Genomic DNA, 22,224 nt, shown 5'->3' on the forward strand with positions numbered 1-22,224 from the left:
AAGCAGTTAGAGTAGAGTTAAATAAATGCTATTGTATCTCAAACCAATAATCAATAACTAGCTGCTAAGTGATAATATACTGTTGCAGCTGAAAAATAAACCAAACAAAAGATTTGCCAATCCAAATTCTAGAGAAAAAGAAAAATGAAATCACTAATCACTCAATCACTCAGCCTGGTGTTGGCTTAGCGGTTAGGGTGCCGGCTTGGGATCCTAGGATCCTGGGTTCGAATCCCGGTCGATCGCTGAATTAACGCCAGGGGGGTTGACTCAGCCTGTCATCCTTCCGAGGTCGGCAAATTGAGTACTAGCTTGCTGGGATGAATGATCACGGTGTGTACCCCGATTTAGAATAGGTACACCGTATCCCTGCGCATCGTAAGAGGCGACCAAGGGTTGGCGTCAGGAAGGGCATTCGGCCATAAAACACTGCCACAAACAGGGAACCATGATTGTCATGGGGCCCGCAAGGCTAACCCCCGCTCTAGCGGGGAAAATGGTCTTAAAACGATCATTCATTCATTTCATTTCACTCATAGAGCGGCACTTGGCAAAACAGAACAAAGTAGAATGGCACTCAGTCGATCATCATTTTGACCTCAAAAATAATTAGTGTTTGAATTCATTGACCTAATATGCAAATCGTCTTCAAAGTTTAAGTTAATCGGATGAAAATTGACAATTTTAGAAATTTGGCCTATGTTGACCTTTTGGCATCTGTTGACCTAAAAAAAAGTTGGTGGTTGAATTCAGTTTGCTGATATGAAAATCCCATTCAAATTCAAAGTCAATCGGATGAAAATTGAGGATTTTAGAAATTTTAAATTGTTGTTGACCTTTGGCCTATGTTGACCTTTTGGCCGATGCTGATCTCAAAAATAGTTGGTGGTTGAATTCAGTTCGCTGATATGAAAATCCCATTCAAATTCAAAGTCAATCAGATGAAAATTGAGGATTTTAGAAATTTGAAATTGTTGTTGACCTTTGGCCTATGCTGATCTCAAAAATAGTTGGTGGTTGAATTCAGTTAGCTGCTATGAAAATCCGAATCAAATTTCAAGTCAATTGGAAGAAAATTGAGGATTTTAGAAAGTCAAAAAAAGTTGTTGACCTTTGGCCTATGTTGACCTTTTGGCATAAGCTGATTTCAAAAATAGTTGGTGGTTGAACTAATTAAGCTGATATGTAAATCTTATTCAAATTTCAAGTCAATCGGATGTAAATTGAGGATTTTAGAAAAGAAAACAAAAAGTGGTGCACCTTTGGCATATGTTGACCTTTTGGCCTAGGGTGATCTCAAAAATAGTGGGTGGTTGAATTCATTAAGCTGATATGTAAATCCTATTCAAATTTCAAGTCAATCAGATGAAAATTGAGGATTTTAGAAATTTGAAAAAAAGTGGTTGACCTTTGGCCTATGTTGACCTTAAAAATATATAGGAATTTGTCAGACCATGAACTCCACCATTTGGTGAAGTTTTGTGAAGATCGGTTTAAAATTGTGACCTGTAGGCAAGTAAAAGTGAGTGGACAGACAAACACACAAACACACAAACCAGAGTGATCACAGATCAGCAAGAGGGGTACATTTTGTCAGCCCAATTGTGCATAATCACAGGCCTCATTGCCAATTTGTCAACACTCAATATACATCAACATGTCATTGGAAACCAATAAGTCTGCACAAGCACAAGATCTGCCAGCAACCCTCTCCTGGTGAAACTACCAAAATCAAGACTCTCTGCTCACCTTCACTCTTTTATTCCTCTTTTTTCCCGCCTCTGGAACAAACTCCCTCACCCTCTTCAATCCCACTCCTCCCTCCAGGTCTTTAAAACAGTTGTTCACCACTATCTCTTATTTTCCCCATCAAAAAACCTTGATATTTTCCACTCCCACTAATCCACCCCAAATCCATCACCTTCAAATTCCGTTTTTCTTTCCTCGGAAAGTCCTTGTTGTGTCCATATTGTTTATCCCGTGTACCCCGCCCCAGTAGGGCGGGTCATACTCAGGTGCCAAAATGAATCTGAAGGAAATCCTAACATGAGGGGTGTCTATAGTATGTGTTTTTTTTATGGGGAATTCAAATATGAGTTTATTATTTTTTGGATAGGATAACTCTAACCTACATCAATTTGTATTTCTAAATTGCCAATTTTACCCTTTCGAACCCCTTTATAAGATATTAAAAGATATAAGGGAAATCATTCATATTGACACAGCCAAATCAAATGTACATATTTATTAACAGGTGAACTGCATGGATATCACTGGTTACAATTACAAAGATCAATCTCCTTACTTCTTGAACTTTACCAGGTTGCACAAGTCCTGCTTTGACTCATTCTTGGACATCAGCCTCCTGCTGGTCTCCTGAGCCCTGATGCCTCCATCCCTCTTTTGCTGTGAGAAGTACTTAGCAGAAGCCTCAGTCACCATTTTAACAACCCTCTCAATGCTTTGTGTGTGGCAAGGCCAGTTGAGCACCTCCATGGGGGTGTTGATGAAGTTCTTCACCTCCGAGGTGCTTAGGGAGCAGGTGAGAGGTGGCTCTGACACACCTTCTGACCAGCTGATCAAGTTACCAATGCTGGAAGCATCACAGTTGATGTCAGGTGTCTTTCTGGTCCTGACAGAGGAATCCCCCAGCTGAGTGTCTGGGTCCCCCTCTCCCCTGATGGCCACGATTCTCTCCACCCCTCAGTCCTCTCCTTCTGATCCTCAGAGCATAGCAGTGTTTGGAGGATGGCTTCACTGTGGGCATACCAAGCAGATCTTCTCACAGTCGGCATCACAAGGTCCAGCACCTCCTTCCTCTGGGACTTGAGGCAGTCCAGCTGAAACAAGATGTGCCTAGGGGCTTCGATCCAGGAGTGCTTGACTTTCACGTTGAACCAACATGGATAATACACTCCAATGATGAATTCCACAATGAATTGCAGATTCTTCCGGTTCTTTCCTTTCAGTCCATGCTTTGACACCCAGAGCCTGAGAAGTCTGTTCGCTGTGGTGAGCCAGCGGCTGTGGTTTACTGGTCCAATCTCCACTAGAGCCAGCCTTGCAGGAAGCACTCCATCCCTGATTGCACAGACAATTTTATAGCCATAGTGTTGATCAGTTGAGAGATCTTCAATGGCCTTGTCAGACAGCTTGATCAGTGGAGGGCCAACAAAGATCCGGGTGAAGTTTGGATTGATATCCAAGTCTGTAGCAGAAGCAAGGAGCTTTCCTATTGGCCTGGAAAATGTGTTGTCTGACAGAGTAGGGCGATCAAGGTGAACAATGAGATGGCGCAGGGGAAGTTCACCAATGTGCAGGTTGCACACCAACCAGACCAGCTTTCTCCCCAGGTGCAGCTCCAGCTTCCGCATTACTCCAGCTTTCACACCAGTGTTGACATTTGTTGAGTCTCCTCCAATGGCCCACAGGGTCTTATCAAAACCCCTCTCTTTCAGCCAGGCAAACAGGACCTTAGCAATCTGCTCCGCATGTGACTCCTCTTTAGTTGCTTTCTCTTGGGTAAAGTGGAACAGATAGTAGCTACCAGGCTCACTAACAACACTATAGTGTTCTTCCTTGATCTTTGCAGGAAAAGATTGGTCACTGCCCTCAGCTTCCATCATCACATTGGTCAGGTCAATCCGCCCATCAAAGAGGATGCAGGAGATCCCCCCCCTTCCTCCCTGCACTTCTCATCAAACTCTTCCCCCAGCTCTGTCATCAACTTCTCCTGTGCTCTATTGACCTTGTTCTTATCAATAACTTTACTTGTATTGTCTTCTGTGATGATTCCTGCATCAATCAGAGCTGCAGTTGCTATCGCTGCAGTTGGCCTCAGCCCTATGCCATACCTTACACGAACGAGCAAGGGCAATGTTTGGAATCTCATCATAGTTTTTCTGGACCTTTGCTGAAGCTGCAGGCTCAGTGTCAGTTCCAGGGAAGAGCTCAAATTCAGTGACAAACTCATCTTCAGCACCACTTCTCTCCAATTCCAGATCCTCATCACCATCTGACAAAAAATATGAACACCCCTCTCGATTGATTTACAAAAAAAAAGAAGTATGGCCCGCCCTACCGCCCCAGCCCTCTCCCTTCTACAGATCTTCCGATGTCCCTGTTCTTTACTGTTGTGCTTCCCTCTGTTTCCCCCTCTTGTCTCCCGCTCCCTTTATTATATGCTCTATGTGTTAGCTCTTACACGAGCGTCGACTTCGTATACAAAAAAGTAACTGTGAATTACGAAATATGCATACATGAGAATGCATCTGAAGGTCTTAGCCACCACAAATGTGCATCAAATGAAAGGTACCCAGGTTCCCATGTTACGCCAAACTCTTTCCATCTTTATCAGCACGCTTACCGAGGCACAACAAGCGGTGTGCTGTCTGGCACACCGAGGTTCTTTGCTGTGTTCTGCACCCGAGCACCCTGTTGGAACAGCATGGAAGGAACATTACTGTCCATTACTTCACTTCATGGACCAAACTAACTAATCATCATGATTAGGTATGTCACGTTTACAATGTAGCTGCAGACATGAGAGGTCTCCAAACTCTCCTGTACAAGGCCATTAATACAGCCTCATCCCACGTCAGACACAAAGCAGTAATGCAATGATGTGAGGGCAACCAACCTGTTGTTTCATAATATACTAGCGAGATGTATATCACCTCAGGTGATACGTGGTTGTCCGAGACTTCCGATGTCTCGGAAGAGACATCCGAGAGACATCTCGGAAAACCGAAGAGACATCGGTGTAATAAAGTATTTAATACTTTATTTCTCGTAAAGTAAACAACGAGTTACTTCCTGAAGGGAATATGATATACGCAATCTGGGTCCATCATCTCGAGGGAATTTGAAAAACAGATCGCAATTACAGTGGAGCAGTGGCGTATCGAGGAAACGTAGCGGCAATACCCCTGGCGCTCACCTGGTAGAATAAACAGTATCGTGTGCAGGTTCTGAGAAAAAAGCAAATACCTATTTTGGTGGGAAAGCCCCCCCCCCCCCCTCATAAACCACCTTAGCTCCCGATTTTTTTAAATGCCAGGTACAAACTTTCGTACAACACGGGTGATTAAGGTTGTGGTCAAGTTTCATCAGAATTGCATGTGGAGTTTCCAAAAAGAATGGAAATACCTATTTGGGGGTGCAACTCCCTCCCAACCCTCCCCCCCATAGATCCCCAAAGGGCCAGATTATTTTTAATGCCGTGAACAAACGTTGGTACAGCACAAGTGGTGAAATTTGTGGTGAAGTTTCATCGAAATAGTGTGTGTAGTTTCAGAGAAGAAAGCAAATATCTATTTTGGGGGGTCAAACCTGGACCCACTTTGACCACCCCGTTCCCCCTTCAGACTTCGATTTTCTTAGTGCCGTGAACAATCTTCGTTACATCACAAGTGATGAAGGTTGTGGTCAAGTTTAATCGAAAGTGTGTTTGGGATTGATTCTTGTCCCAACCAGCTCCCGGCTGATTCATGGAGCGACAACATGAAAGAATGGCCTCGTAAAGTAAACCACAAGAAGAGACATCTCGTAAAGTAAACCACATGAAGAAACACTTTGTAAAGTAAACCACAAGAAGAGACATCTCGTAAAGTAAACCACATGAAGAGACATCTCGTAAAGTAAACCACATGAAGAGACATCTCGTAAAGTAAACCACATGAAGAAACACTTTGTAAAGTAAACCACAAGAAGAGACATCTCGTAAAGTAAACCACATGAAGAGACATCTCGTAAAGTAAACCACATGAAGAGACATCTCGTAAAGTAAACCACATGTAGAGACATCTCGTAGAGTAAACCACATGAAGAAACACTTTGTAAAGTAAACCACAAGAAGAGACATCTCGTAAAGTAAACCACATGAAGAGACATCTCGTAAAGTAAACCACATGAAGAGACATCTCGTAAAGTAAACCACATGAAGAGACATCTCGTAGAGTAAACCACATGAAGAAACACTTTGTAAAGTAAACCACATGAAGAGACATCTCGTAAAGTAAACCACATGAAGAGACATCTCGTAGAGTAAACCACATGAAGAAACACTTTGTAAAGTAAACCACATGAAGAGACATCTCGTAGAGTAAACCACATGAAGAAACACTTTGTAAAGTAAACCACAAGAAGAGACATCTCATAAAGTAAACCACATGAAGAGACACCTCATAAAGTAAACCACATGAAGAGACATCTCGTAAAGTAAACCACATGAAGAGACATCTCGTAGAGTAAACCACATGAAGAGACATCTCGTAAAGTAAACCACATGAAGAGACACCTCATAAAGTAAACCACATGAAGAAACACTTTGTAAAGTAAACCACATGAAGAGACATCTCGTAAAGTAAACCACATGAAGAGACATCTCGTAAAGTAAACCACATGAAGAGACATCTCGTAAAGTAAACCACATGAAGAGACATCTCGTAGAGTAAACCACATGAAGAGTCACCTCATAAAGTAAACCACATGAAGAGACATCTCGTAGAGTACACCACATGAAGGGACACCTCTTAAAGTAAACCACATGCAGAGACACCTCATAAAGTAAACCAGATGCAGAGACACCTCATAAAGTAAACCAGATGAAGAGACACCTCGTAAAGTAAACCAGATGAAGAGACATCTCGTAAAGTAAACCACATGAAGAGATATCTCGTAAAGTAAACCACATGAAGAGATATCTCGTAAAGTAAACCACATGAAGAGACATCTCGTAAAGTAAACCACATGAAGAGACATCTCGTAAAGTAAACCACATGAAGAGACATCTCGTAAAGTAACCCACAAGAAGCGACACCTCATAAAGTAAACCACATGAAGAGACATCTCATAAAGTAAACCACATGAAGAGACATCTCGTAAAGTAAACCAAATGAAGAGACATCTCGTAAAGTAAACCACATGAAGAGACATGTCGTAAAGTAAACCACATGAAGAGACATCTCGTAAAGTAAACCACATGAAGAGACATCTCGTAAAGAAAACCACTTGAAGAGACACCTCATAAAGTAAACCACATGAAGAGACATCTCGTAAAGTAACCCACAAGAAGCGACACCTCATAAAGTAAACCACATGAAGAGACATCTCGTAAAGTAAACCACATGAAGAGACATCTCGTAAAGTAAACCACAAGAAGAGACATCTCGTAAAGTAAACCACATGAAGAGACATCTCGTAAAGTAAACCACATGAAGAGACATCTCGTAAAGTAAACCACATGAAGAGACATCTCGTAAAGTAAACCAGATGAAGAGACACCTCATAAAGTAAACCAGATGAAGAGACACCTCATAAAGTAAACCAGATGAAGAGACATCTCGTAAAGTAAACCACATGAAGAGACATCTCGTAAAGTAAACCACATGAAGAGACATCTCGTAAAGTAAACCACATGAAGAGACATCTCATAAAGTAAACCACATGAAGAGACATCTCGTAAAGTAAACCACATGAAGAGACATCTCGTAAAGTAAACCACATGAAGAGACATCTCGTAAAGTAAACCACATGAAGAGACATCTCGTAAAGTAAACCACATGAAGAGACATCTCGTAAAGTAAACCACATGAAGGGACATCTCGTAAAGAAAACCACTTGAAGAGACACCTCATAAAGTAAACCACATGAAGAGACATCTCGTAAAGTAACCCACAAGAAGCGACACCTCATAAAGTAAACCACATGAAGAGACATCTCGTAAAGTAAACCACATGAAGAGACATCTCGTAAAGTAAACCACAAGCAGCGACACCTCATAAAGTAAACCACATGAAGAGACATCTCGTAAAGTAAACCACATGAAGAGACATCTCGTAAAGTAAACCACAAGAAGAGACACCTCATAAAGTAAACCACATGAAGAGACATCTCGTAAAGTAAACCACAAGCAGTGACACCTCATAAAGTAAACCACATGAAGAGACATCTCGTAAAGTAAACCACATGAAGAGACATCTCGTAAAGTAAACCACAAGAAGAGACACCTTGTAAAGTAAACCACAAGCAGCGACACCTCGTAAAGTAAACCACATGAAGAGATACCTCGTAATATGGGGGTAGTGTAATGGATTCACCTGTTTTTATCGAAACTGAACGAATTTTCTTTTTATAAAAAACAAAGGAATACGTGTCACAAGTTTTTCGGAGTATACAGGCAAGGTCATGAAAATCGACGTTTTTATAATAAAGTTATTCAAAAACGGAAAGGTTCCGGGGCCTCCCAGACCCGTATGTGCACAGTCGGGCTTAGCTTAGCAGTGTTAATTTGTTTTCCGGGTGAACAGCACTATTAATACAATGTAAGTAGATCGCACAAAAATGTGGGATCTATCGACTGTAACGCCATGGCTTGCAAAAGCAGTGTTCACCAATCGCTAGATATAGTAAATTTTGTCAGATTTCACTCCATATTTGGAGATTTGTAGAGTCTACACTCTACAGCATCCAATCCTCATATCCAAATCCAGATTTTGATGATATGCTTCAATTATGTAATGATAAAAATCGATCGTGTTTCCAAGGTAAGGCACATTTTAGTAGGCCGAAACAAAATAGTGGCTTAAGAACCCAGCAAGGTGCAGTGGGCTGGTCAAGTTGGCGGGCCGCCATATTGTTAAAACCACCACATTGGGTTTTTTTATTATGAGCACCTCGTTAATCATCTTCAAAAAGGATGTTATAACACACCCAAACACCAAGTTGAAGGTGTATACATGCAAAGTTTGGGGCGGATAGGTTTCATGGTTTTGGAGTTATGGATGAGAAAGACGGACGGCCAAACAGACAAATGGATGGACGGACAATGCCTTTTATTATTATAGATAGCCTACACAAAAAAGCTCTAATTACATAACATGCATTATTATCAACAATAATAATGTAAAATCCCTCAAAGAGCGACACTTGGCAAAACAGAACAAAGTAGAATGGCACTCACAGCAGCCTTTTGACCTCAAAAATAATTAGTGATTCAATTCAGTGACCTGATATGCAAATCGTCTTCAAATTTTAAGTTAATCGGATGAAAATTGACAATTTTAGAATTTTGGCCTATGTTGACCTTTTGGCCTATGTTGACCTCAAAAATAATTGATGGTTTGTTTCAGTAAGCTGATATGCAAATCCTATTCAGATTCCAAGTCAATCTGATGAAAATTGAGGATTTTAGAATCTTGAAGAAAAATGGTTGACGTTTGGCCTATGTTGACCCTGTGATCTATGATGACCTCAAAAATAGTCGTTGGTTCACTTCCGTTAACTGATATGAAAATCCTATTCAAATTTGAAGTCAATTGGATGAAAATTTAGGATTTTCTAAATATAAAATTGTTGACCTTTGGCCTATCTTGACCCTGTGATCTATGATGACCTCAAAAATAGTCGTTGGTTCACTTCAGTTAACTGATATGAAAATCCTATTCAAATTTGAAGTCAATTGGATGAAAATTTAGGATTTTCTAAATATAAAATTGTTGACCTTTGGCCTATGTTGACCTCGTGACTTATGTTGATCTCAAAAATAGTTGGTGGTTGATTTCAGTCAGCTGATATGTAAATACTATTCAAATTTCATGTCAATCGGATGAAAATCGAGGGTTTTAGAAATTTGAAAGATGTGGTTGACCTTTGGCCTATGTTGACCTTTTGGCCGATGTTGATCTCAAAAATATTTGGTGGTTGAATTCAGTTAGGTGATATAAAAATCCACATCAAATTTCAAGTCAATCGGATGAAAACTGAGGATTTTAGAAATTTGAAAAAAGTAGTTGACATTTGGCCTATGTTGACCTTTTGCCAACGCTGATCTCAAAAATAGTTGTTGGGTTAATAACAATAGGGTTGGGTTAATAACATGACACTTTCTGCCGCTAACAAGGCGTTTTTTGTTTGGCCTTTTGAAACAGTCGCTAGTGCTGTTTAACACTAAACTGTCACTTCCGTTTCCGGTCCCTGGAGCAAGGAAGCGTCTTCGACCTCTGCACGGCAGCAAAAGTTAAAGTATTTTTTCCATTCGTGTCTTCGTCAATTTCTACTCGCTTTTTATTGTGCATGTGTTGCAGTGTGTTTTCCAGTTGGTGTTGATTTGCAATTCTTGCAAACTTTTGTATAATTTAATCGTTTTCTGTCCCACCGCGTGCGCGGCCTGGTTTCTCTCGGCTTCCCTACCCCATAGGTGTTCTGTGAATTTAAGTTCTTTCCTTCGCTGTATTGCTTATTTCTTAGATTTTCTCTTCTCCCCCTAACTTCCCCGAACATCGACCACTTGTCTAACGTTTTAAATCTCTTCAAAGTCTCTTCACGTCTCTTCTCATCACGTCACGTCACGTCTCTTCAAAGCTGTCCATGGGCGCACGCTTTCGAAGTTAAGTAACCTTTCACAATTGTGTTTTTGTCGAAACTGTATCTTTCCTTCGGTGTGTGTAACTATTGGTGTGTCTTTAATAGTATTCTTGGTGTTGGTTTTTCATACCTGTGTACAGAATCGTCGGTTAGTTCGTGTCACGTATTCTGAGGCCTAGTGTAGTACTAGTAGGCTACCGTGTCTGACCTTGGCTTGAGGCTTTGTTTCTGTCTCAGCGGTTCTTCGATTGTGCTCGCAATTACTTTCGTTCTCTATTTTTCACTTTCACGTTCGGTCTCTGTCTCTGTTTTCATCTCAACTCAAAAAAATAAAATAAAAATAAAAAAGAAATTCCCTTCTCTGTTCTTATCCGTTGTTCGTTCTCATTTGTTGTTCGTTCTTCGACCACGTTGTTCGTGATCACGTGTTCAGTGTTCACGTCGTTAAAAAATGTTTCAACTGTCCCCTGAAGAACTGTATTTTGTCATATACTATAACACCTTTTTCTTCTTCTTCTATAAAAGGATGCTTTCGACTTGCTCACCAAATCTATTCATTCCAAAAAAAAAATTCCATCTCTTACAGTAACAGTGCCTCTTTTATACATTCTGTTACATAATTATGTGAATGTATGTGAATTACCATTCAGGTCTTTGCTTATCCATGTGGAGTAGATTAAGGGTTGTTGTGGTTGGAGGGTCAGGAGCCCTTCTGAAAAAGTGTCCGGAAACGGAAGTGACCGGAAACGGGAGAGAAAAAGACACGAGGAAGAAAAGCGACGAGTATTCTTTTTCTTCCTCGCCCCGCTCCGACGAAAGGTGGGATCGACCTTGCGCTGCGTGGAAAAGTGGCGTTCCGAAGCCCGTCTGGCGAGAGGAGTTACCGGGACGTGTACCTGCCCGGTGGAGACGTCAAGTTGACGTGGGGCCGTGCATCGACCCCGCGTCTGGCACCGTTCGCGGCACCGTCTAAACAGACGCGTACGGGTCGCGCGTTGGGGCCTAACACGCCTTGCAAGCGGCGTGGGGCTTTTGGCTTGCTTTACCGTACCCGCTTCGCGTGGCCACGAGGGGCTGCAGCCGCGGTGCCTGGTACGATACCTGCCCGGTGGAAACACGTCCACCCTGGGTTCGTTCAACCGCCCGAGTGCGGCGACGTCGACCAGCATCTCGGTCAGGAAGGGCCCAGAGACATTGTGAGGGGCAGAGACCAAAAGGGGGTCGTGAGTACAGAAGTGGACACACCTATATAAGATGGCCATCTTAATCATATAGGGAATTGATTGTGGATTGGGAATGGTTGATGGTTGTTTGTTGTTGATTGCTCGGGGAATATCCGTGATTGTATCAGTGAAATCGTATGCTATCCTTACCCTGGAAATATATCATTGCACATCAGTTTCTCTTGGGTGGAATTCATAGGGATTGCGTTGCGAAAGCGCATATATATAATACTACTTGCTGGCGAAGGTCCTCTCACGGTCCGGGGGTCACCGAGACCAGGTAGTCACCGAGGGGACCACGTAACAGAATTGGGGGCTCGTCCGGGATATAAAAGTGTATTTGTATAAAATAATAAAATAATATTTTTATTAATTAAAATTTATTAATTAAGTATTAATTGGAAAATTTTTGGGGAAATTGGGGTAAAGTCTTGGGTGAAGGTTAACAGGTGTTAACGATAGTCACCATGGCATTTGTGGCACAGAACTTTGCGGTAACACCGAGTGAGGCACAGTTCCGAGCGTTACTAAAGTCGGACCTCTTGAAATTGGCCAAACATTTTAACTTGGAGGTCCGAACTAATTTGAGGAAGGCAGAGTTGCAGGCCACGGTGATACAATCTATGGTGGGATTAGGAACATGGGACGAGTTAGCCTGGGAGTGGCTACCCGAAGAACCAGAAGACGTTGAGCTCCGGAAACTGGAGTTGCAATTACGGAGCCAGGAACGGATTAAAGAAGAAGAAAGGAAAGCAGAAGAGAGGAGAGAAGAGAAACAAGCAGAGGAAAGGAGAGTGGAACGAGAACTCCAGGAAAGGTTAGCAGAAGAAGAAAGGAAAGCGGAAAAGGAAAGAGCAGAAGAAGAAAGGAAAGCAGAAAAGGAAAGAGCAGAAGAAGAAAGGAAAGCAGAAGAGAGGAGAGAAGAGAAACAAGCAGAGGAAAGGAGAGTGGAACAAGAACTCCAGGAAAGGTTAAAAGAAGAGGAAAGGAAAGCAGAAGCGAGGAGAGAAGAGAAACAAGCAGAGGAAAGGAGAGTGGAAAGAGAACTCCAGGAAAGGTTAGAAGGGAGAAAAGCAGAGGAGAGGAGAGCTGCAAGGGACCTCGAAGCAGAGGAGAGAAAAGCGGAAAGGGAATTAAAGGAACGTGACATGGAGCTTCAGCAAGAAATCAAATTCAAGGAGCTGGAGTTAATGAGAGAACGGGGAGAGGCACCACCCTTGCTGACGGGGTCGACACCTAACCAGAAAACCTGGGATGTGGGCAGACATGTGAGGCTGGTTCCACCGTTCAGTGAAAAGGAAGTCGCGAAATTTTTTCCACACTTTGAGAAAGTGGCTCGACAATTAAACTGGCCGGAGGAGGCCTGGACCATACTCGTGCAAAGTGTGCTGGTGGGGAAAGCTCAGGAAATTTATTCGGCGCTACCAATGGACCAATGTGCAGATTATGAGGTACTGAAGAAGCACATCCTCAAAGCCTATAAGTTGGTTCCGGAAGCTTACAGGCAAAAATTCAGGAATGCCAGGAAGAGGGAGAGTGAGACCCATGTGGAGTTTGCCAGAGTGAAAGAAAACATGTTTGATCGGTGGTGTGAGTCAAAAGGAGTCGGGAAAGACTTCGAAACATTGCGTGACTTGATCCTGGTGGAGGAATTCCAGCAGTGTGTCCACGAGGACATCAAAGTGTACCTGCAGGAAAAGAAAGTACCAAAGTTGTGGGACGCAGCCACCATGGCAGATGATTACGCCTTAACCCACCGAATAGGGGTCCACAAACCTAACTCCTCGCCTAGACTTCAGCAGGGGAGTTATGGAACACCCGGGGCGGAGAACGACCTTACATGGCGGCGGCCTCGAGATGATTATGGGGACAACTATGATACCCCACCTGTTCGAAATCAGAGGGATGCGGGCCCAAGACAAACTTATAGTTCGGGGGGCCCGAGGCAGACCACGAGTTTTTCCTCCGGGCCTACTTGCGCTTTTTGCAAGAAACCTGGACACTTGATGTCCAGTTGTTACCGCATGAACAGGGAAGACCCAGAGCGGAGTGCGACTATTACGACTCCAAATGCAATGGCCATTGTGAGAAATCGCCATCAAAAGGGTTACCAACCATTTATTTCAGAGGGGTTTGTGTCACGGGATGGAGCCTCGACTAACCGGAAACCGGTTAGGATATTGAGGGACACAGGGGCACATCAATCTTTAATGCTTGAAGGCATTTTGCCATGGTCCGAGGAGACGGCAACGGGGGATAGTGTTCGTTTACAGGGGATCGGGGGCGGTGTTAGTGCTCCCCTTCATGTCATCCATTTGGAGTCCGATTTGGTGTCAGGACCGGTCACCGTCGGTTTACAAGCCACGCTTCCTGTAGAGGGTGTATCTGTGGTTATCGGGAATGATTTGGCCGGGGGTCAAGTTTATGGTAACCTGAGGGTTGGTAAAGAGCCCAGCAGGGAAAATAACACCACACCAGCTCGGGATGGCGACAAAAGTGCCAAGTTATTTGTAGGGGGACTGAACTTCAAAACAGAGGAAGAAGTTCTGACCTCTGTCTTCAACAGATATGGGCCGCTGGTGGAAGTGCGGTTGGTAAGAGACTGGGAAACGCAACAGTCAAGAGGGTTCGGCTTTGTCACGTTTGCCAGCACAAAAGACGCCAGAGAGGCAGAGAAGAATTGGAATGGCAAGGATTTGGAGGGTCGGACCATAACAGTAGGGAAGGCATTTCGTAGGCGTCGAGAGGTCTACAGGAGAGGACAACTGGGCGGTAGTTTTGGTGGTGGCCGCAATCAAAATTATTATGGAGGCTCCCTGAGTTACGGCCGCTCCCGAAGGAAGGATTGGCAAAGTAGTGGCCGAGAAGGAGACCGCTATTCATGGGACTACAGGGACAAGGGGTCCCACCCTAATTATTAGGGAAGTTCTGAGAAGTTGAAGCACTGAATGCGGCGGAGTCGCCGAGCCAAGATTCCTACACGGATTAACCGTGAACGCCGTTCCTAAAGGCGTCCATGTAGTGAACTTTCATGCACGGACTAACCGTGAACTCCACGTTCCTCAAGGCGCCCATGTAGAGAACTTTCCTGCACGGACTAACCGTGAACTCCACGTTCCTAAAGGCATCCATGTAGTGAATACTCGGCTTGGCCTCCCGGAAAAAGTGCTATCGAGTTGCGTAACTTTGGATCTTTGATCAACCCCTTAACCTTCATTCACAAGAAACTGACAGTCAAAGTCATAGGGTCATGAGATGGAGTTTGGCTTGGTAGGAGTCCAACGGGAAATTGACCATGTAAAGGGCAGGGACAATGTCGTTGCTGGTGCTTTGTCCAGAGTGAATTACCTTTGAAAATCTGGGGGGTTTTGTGAATTTTGTTGCTTTATTTTGGGAGTTGTGATAATTGTTGCCCAGGGGAACTGATGATTTGGGGGGTTGAGTTATCTGGTTGGTTTCTCCAAATTGGCCGGCAAAGAAAGTTTTCGCTGGGTTCAAACTTTCTTTCTTGAAGGGGGGAGTGTGACATATTTATGTGAATGTATGTGAATTACCATTCAGGTCTTTGCTTATCCATGTGGAGTAGATTAAGGGTTGTTGTGGTTGGAGGGTCAGGAGCCCTTCTGAAAAAGTGTCCGGAAACGGAAGTGACCGGAAACGGGAGAGAAAAAGACACGAGGAAGAAAAGCGACGAGTATTCTTTTTCTTCCTCGCCCCGCTCCGACGAAAGGTGGGATCGACCTTGCGCTGCGTGGAAAAGCGGCGTTCCGAAGCCCGTCTGGCGAGAGGAGTTACCGGGACGTGTACCTGCCCGGTGGAGACGTCAAGTTGACGTGGGGCCGTGCATCGACCCCGCGTCTGGCACCGTTCGCGGCACCGTCTAAACAGACGCGTACGGGTCGCGCGTTGGGGCCTAACACGCCTTGCAAGCGGCGTGGGGCTTTTGGCTTGCTTTACCGTACCCGCTTCGCGTGGCCACGAGGGGCTGCAGCCGCGGTGCCTGGTACGATACCTGCCCGGTGGAAACACGTCCACCCGGGGTTCGTTCAACCGCCCGAGTGCGGCGACGCCGACCAGCATCTCGGTCAGGAAGGGCCCAGAGACATTGTGAGGGGCAGAGACCAAAAGGGGGTCGTGAGTACAGAAGTGGACACACCTATATAAGATGGCCATCTTAATCATATAGGGAATTGATTGTGGATTGGGAATGGTTGATGGTTGTTTGTTGTTGATTGCTCGGGGAATATCCGTGATTGTATCAGTGAAATCGTATGCTATCCTTACCCTGGAAATATATCATTGCACATCAGTTTCTCTTGGGTGGAATTCATAGGGATTGCGTTGCGAAAGCGCATATATATAATACTACTTGCTGGCGAAGGTCCTCTCACGGTCCGGGGGTCACCGAGACCAGGTAGTCACCGAGGGGACCACGTAACAATTCCCTAAACTCTCCAGAACTCCACCCATCTTTCAGCGTCCTCAAACGTATTTTTGACTCGAAGGTCTCAAGAAACTCATTTTGCAAGAAATGTTCGTTTCCCATTAATCGTACATTTTTCAAAATCCAATCTCACCCCTCCCCTCCAAATCTTCCCCATCACCCCTTCCCTCCAAAACTTCCCCATCACCCCTTCCCTCAAAAACTTCCCCATCACCCCTTCCATCAAAAACTTCCCCATCACCCCTTCCATCAAAAACTTCCCCATCACCCCTCCCCTTCAAAACTTGCCCATCACCCCTCCCCTCCAAATCCACCCTCTTGCCCCTCCCCTCCAAATCTTCCCCATCACCCATCTCTTTCAAATATTCCCCCTTGCCCCTCCCCTCCAAATCTTCCCCATCACCCATCCCTTTCAAATCTTCCCCCTTGCCCCTCCCCTCCAAATCTTCCCTATCACCCATCCCTTTCAGATCTCCCCCCTTGCCCCTTCCCTCCTAAACTCCCCCCACACCCCTCCCCTCCGAGACCCTCCCTCACTCCTCCCCTCCTAGACTCCCCTCTCACCCCTCCTCCTCAAAGCGTCCTCCCCGCTTCTACCCACTTCCAATTTTCACGTTCATCTCCCTCAACCTTCTGCCTCACTCTTCCCCCTCCTCAAATAACACCTCACTGCGCCTCACCCAATCACCATCAAACCTTTTTCCCGCCCCATTCTTCCCTTTCTCCAAGCTATTCTGAAATCTCTGACACACCTTCAACAGCTCTCCCTACCTCTTCCTCCTCTTCCACATCTTACCCTACCGCCCCCTCCCCCCCCCCCCCCCCGTTCGGTATCCGATGCTCCCCCTTACTCTTCTTTAACAGTATGGACCTCAAACATCCGGGGCCTTCGCTCAAATGTGACTGATCTCTCCATACAGGTTGCTTCTGACAAACCAGACGTGATCTGCTCAACAGAAACTTTCCTCCTTCATGATGTCTCTGATTCCTTGGTATCTCTCCCAGGTTACTCCCTCCTCCGGTTACTAAGGGTTACTCCCTTACTCCCTCCAGACCTGAGCCTCGTCCTGGAAGGGGGGTTGCTATCTTTATAAAAAACTCTCTTCCTCACTCGCCCTGCACTGCCCTCTCTCCACCTCACCCCCAGGAATACCTTTGGCTATGGCTTCCCCTTCGCTCCCACCTCTTGTTCATATGTGTGTTGTACCGTCCACCAAACAGTGATGACTCCATCTACATCTCTCGCTGTCTGATAATATGGACCAACTTCTATCTACCCATCCCAACTCTCTCTTCCTCATAAGTGGTGATTTCAATTGTCATCATGCCAGTTGGCTGGGTGTGGGTACGTCTGTGGGTACGTCTCACCAGCCATGGCTCTTCAGCAAAGGACTTCTGTGACTCACTGGGACTGACACAATCTGTCAATTTCCCGACCCGGATCTCAGTCAACGGAGCATCTTCTCTTCTGGACTTGGTTATGACTAACTTCCCTGAAAATGTCTGCTGCTCTTCTTCTGCTCCAATCGGCTCATCTGATCATGTACTTGTTAAAGTGGACATCTCTCTGACCATTCTCAGAGAGCCTACTCAGCGTCGACGAGTCTGGCATTTCACTCAGGCCAACTGGCATGGTCTTCAAGCAGCCATCAATCATCTGGACTGGTCTCCCATCTCTACCGCCTCTGACATCAACTCATCCTGGGAATTCTAACAAAGTAAACTGCTCTCTCTCATGCACAGATTTATCCCATCTTGTCTTCAGTTGTCATACCCTTCCTCCCGTCCATGGTACACGGAATCTTGTGGTGAGGCTATTGCCCAGAAACAACTTGCTTTCGTCTCCTGGAAAGCAAATCCAACGGAAGGAAATCTCATTTCCTTTCACAAAGCCCGAAACAAGTGTGTGTCCACCCTCAGGAGAGCCAGGAAACAAGATCTCTCCGTTCTCAGGACAGAACTCTCTTATCTGTCTCCCTCTTCCAAATCCTGGTGGTGTCTGGTCAAATCTGTTTCTGGTGTTTGTTCCCCCTCCATCCCCTCCCTCACCTCAAACGGCCACACGGCTGACTCCGCACGTGAAAAAGCTGAATGCCTCAACTCTGTGTTTGCCTCTAAATCTTGTGTCCCAAACCCATCCCTCTCTGTACCCACCGTACCCAGTCGTACCCAGCTGCTCCTGGACTCTGTGTCCTTCCCTCCTGACAAGGTGGAAAAGTTTCTGTCAACCCTCGACTCTGATTCTGCAACTGGACCTGACGGCATCAGCCCACGGGTCCTAAAATCCTGTTCTTCCGCTCTTTCACTCCCTCTCTCTGTTCTCTTGACCCTCTCTTTTGCTCAAGGTCATCTGCCATCTGCTTGGAAATGTGCCAACATCACCGCTTTGCACAAAAAAGATGCAAAAACAGATCCCAGCAACTACAGACCAATCAGCCTTCTCCCAATTATCAGCAAAGTCATGGAATCCATCATTGCTTCAGATATGAAATCTTTCCTCTTCTCCAATAGCTTGATCTCTGATCATCAATTTGGTTTCAGACCTGGTCACTCTACTCTGGACATGCTGCTTCTGCTTTCTCAACAATGGATGGAGGTCCTCAATGCCAAACAGGAAATTAGAGCTGTCTCCCTTGACATATCACGTGCCTTCGATATGGTCTGGCACCCCGCTCTGCTCACCAAACTCTCCTCTTTTGGTATCCATGGAAATCTCCACGCATGGCTGGCGGACTTCCTCTCTAGTCGTAGTCAACGTGTGGCCCTGAATGGGTTTCTCTCATCTCCTCTCCCTGTTCAGACTGGAGTTCCCCAAGGCAGTGTTCTGGGCCCCGCGGTTTTTCTGGTCTTCATCAATGATCTCTCTGGCTCTCTTGAAAATCCTCTCTATCTCTTTGCTGATGACTCTACTCTCTGTCGCTCCATTCTTCATCCCTCAGATCGGCAGTCTGCAGCCTCCTCACTCTCTGCAGACCTGGCCAAAATCACAGACTGGGCAAACAAGTGGAACATGTCTTTCAATCCTGACAAATCCCAAACTCTTACGATGTCTCTCCGAAAAGACCGACTGGACAACCCTCCCATCCACTTTCTGAATAATCCTCTCCAAGAAGTTCTGTCACTCAAGCTTTTGGGTCTCACTATCTGCCATGATCTTTCCTGAGAAAACCACATTTCAAATCTGGCCTCCAAAGCCAGTCGCCGACTGGGCATCCTCCGTCGTGCGAAGTCCTTCCTTGGCACACCTGAGCTCCTCACCACATACAAGGCTTTCATCCGCAGCTCAATGGAATACTGCTCTCCCCTCTGGGCTGGTGCTCCTGCCTCACACCTAGCTCGTCTTCACGCTGTTGAAACCAAAGCATTCAGAATCATTGGAATCTCCCGCGATGAAGCTAACTCCAAGGGCCTCTCACTCACTCACCGCAGGCAGGTTGGTGGTCTTTCCATCTTCTACCGACTCCTCTCTGGCCTTGCCCCCCCAGCTCTCTCTGGGCTCTGTCCCACAAATATTCCTACAGGTCGCACAAGATCTGCCTGCAACCCTCTTATGGTTAAACTGCCAAAATCAAGACTCTCTGCTTACCTTCACTCCTTCATTCCTCTTTTCTCCCGCGTCTGGAACAAACTCCCTCACTCTCTTCAATCCCACTCCACCCTCCAGGTCTTTAAAACAGCTGTTCACCACCATCTCTTATCTTCCCCCATCCAAAACCTTGATCTTTTCTATCCCCACTAATTTCACCCCAACTCCACTTTTTTGAAATACCAACTTCTGTCCTGGAAGTCCTTGGTGTCCTTGTGTTTTATCCTTCTCCCACCCCCCCCCCCTTCCCACGCCTCCTCCCCCCAAGCCCTCTCCCTCCCACACATCTCCCTGCTCTTAAATGTTGTGTGCTCTCAAGTGTTTGTGTGCTTCCCCTTCTCTTGTCTTCCGCTCCCTCTTTTTATATATTTTGTTTGTCTGGTTGATTTGTTTGTGAAGTAAATGTCAGCTCTTTCACGAGCCTCGATTCAGTATACAAAAAAAAAAAAAAAAAAAACTGAAAGGGAGGAACCCTGAGGTATGTTCAGCTACCAAGCAGCTAGCTTGTGCTTGCCAAGCCAGCCGTTCCTTAACGGTTTTTTAATGGAGTGCCTGCTCGAATGCTTAAGCCACTTGGGGATCACTCCACAAGAAACTTGGTAAATGAACACAGCCCCCCCCCCCCACCCCCCACGCCCCATGTTCTTGAAGCCAGACTGTAGACCTACTGTAATCCATATATCCCAGAGAAGAATTATTCTTCCTGCCGCCCCCGGAACGGGTGTACGAGTTTGCGAAAATCGATAAAGGAAACATGGCATAAGCATTTTTTGTTTCCTTTACATAGCTTTGGTTTTCCATGTCACCACATTGGATATTTGAATAGGAAGGAAGTTTACAGCTAAATCTCATAGGTCATTCCAACAAGATGCCCCTTAAGCCACGTTATTTAGAAACAAAGTGATTTCTGAAGCCCAATGATAAATCTGCCTTAGTCGTAGCAGAGGCCCGAGAAAGGGAGGTCAAAAGCCCTCTGGAAATCGGTCCACCTGGGGCGGTGTCACTTGCATAGACTAAAGACCATCTGTCCAAATCTCCCTCCTTCACCAGGATGTTGGCACTCTTAGGGCTGGTGACACCAAAGGCTCATTAAAGTTAAATCAGTGGAATTTGTTGATTAATTTGACGTTTGAATGCTATTCTTGATGAAGCAATTATTTCGCATCAATCTTCAATTGGACTTATCGGCCAGAGCATTAGATAGAATAGATGAATCCGCATTCAGCCTGAGTGAAGCAAATCACGCACGGTTGCTCATTGTCAAAGGAAATGCACATCACAGCTGCAGACGAAAGAATGCCCGTATCAGTTCGTGTTTGATGCAACAATGTCACACTATATGCAGGTACACAGAATATAAAAGCCTTCTGATGATATTTCATACAACGTTCCTGTAACACAAGACTCGTTATGGTCTTCGATTGAATACAAGGTAAGGGCAAAAAATACACGAATCGAGGATAATAACTAAAGGACCATGATCGTTTTTGCAGAGGGAAAAGGACATGTCATCAAATCATCATCATCATCAAAACCTTGATCTTTTCTACCCCCATTAATTCATCCCAGATCCACTTTTTTGAAATACCGACTTCTTTCCTGGGAGTCCTAGCAGTGTCCATGTATTTTTTTTTACCTCCTCCTCCCCCCAAAAGCCCTCTCCCTCCCACAGATCTCCCGATGTCCCTGCTCTCGATCTTGTTCTCCCGCTCCCTTTATCATATGTTTTTTACGTGTCAGTTTGTCTTTTTGTGATCAATGTTAGCTCTTACATGAGCCTCGATCTTGTATACAAAAAAAAACAAAAAAAACTCACTTTTTATGTCGAAAACGTGCGATGCTTCACCGACGTGACTAACTTGCGTCCATTAGTGTGAGACACGGACACGAGGATGCAATTCAAGACGGGGGCAGTAAGATGATGATGAAACTCACCTGCTTGCGCATAACATCCGCTGCTTGCATCATAGAGCGAGGCGGCAGGCCGTGGCATCTCGTCAACCACATTACCTGCTCCATTGTTACCTGCAGGGTACACCTGCAGTGCGAGAAGCACGTGATGTATCATTAAGTACAACATCTGAGTACGGTTTCATAAAATTGCTTCTCTTCTTCCATCAACACAATACTTGCAATGCATCCCTTTGCATTGGCATAACCCAAAGAGCTATTTGTAGTACACCAATCATTTCCACAAAGTTATTATCGGAATATTGTCCGATTATCATAATTAAGCAACGGAAGTGTTTCACAATTCAATGCAAAAATATTTGGTCAGTCTGGTTTATTGTTGGGAATTATTTTTATCCTGAATGGTTTTGGAAATGAATGTGCACATTATAATTTGCCAACAGCTTTGCCGGGATAATTTTGTGTGCTCTCACTGACATCCAATTAACATGCGCGTTTTTGTGGTTGATATGTGCCTTGTCCACTTTTGTGGTTGATGTGGGCTTTGTGCGCTTTTGTGGTTGATGTGTGCCTTGTGCACTTTTGTGGTTGATGTGGGCTTTGTGCGCTTTTGTGGTTGATGTGTGCCTTGTGCAGTTTTGTGGTTGTTGTATGCCTTGTGCAGTTTTGTGGTTGTGTTCCTTGTGCACTTTTGT

At 45.0% G+C, this 22,224-nt stretch overlaps 1 protein-coding gene across 2 annotated transcripts in view; it reads right to left on the reverse strand.

The window, feature by feature from the left end:
- Positions 1–22,224, reverse strand: part of LOC137432600 (phosphatidylinositol 3,4,5-trisphosphate-dependent Rac exchanger 2 protein) — a 229,247-nt gene that overhangs the window by 1,103 nt on the left and 205,920 nt on the right. For both annotated transcript variants that reach the window (XM_068124662.2, XM_068124661.2), the window contains exons 38-39: positions 21,554–21,656; positions 4,367–4,434 (exon numbers count right to left, since the gene is read on the reverse strand). In XM_068124662.2, the coding sequence (XP_067980763.2) occupies positions 4,367–4,434; positions 21,554–21,656 (171 nt within the window). The remainder of the gene's footprint in view (positions 1–4,366; positions 4,435–21,553; positions 21,657–22,224) is intronic.

Source organism: Myxine glutinosa, chromosome 8, assembly GCF_964187855.1.
Source record: "Myxine glutinosa chromosome 8, kmMyxGlut1.1, whole genome shotgun sequence".
NCBI lineage: Eukaryota > Metazoa > Chordata > Myxini > Myxiniformes > Myxinidae > Myxine > Myxine glutinosa.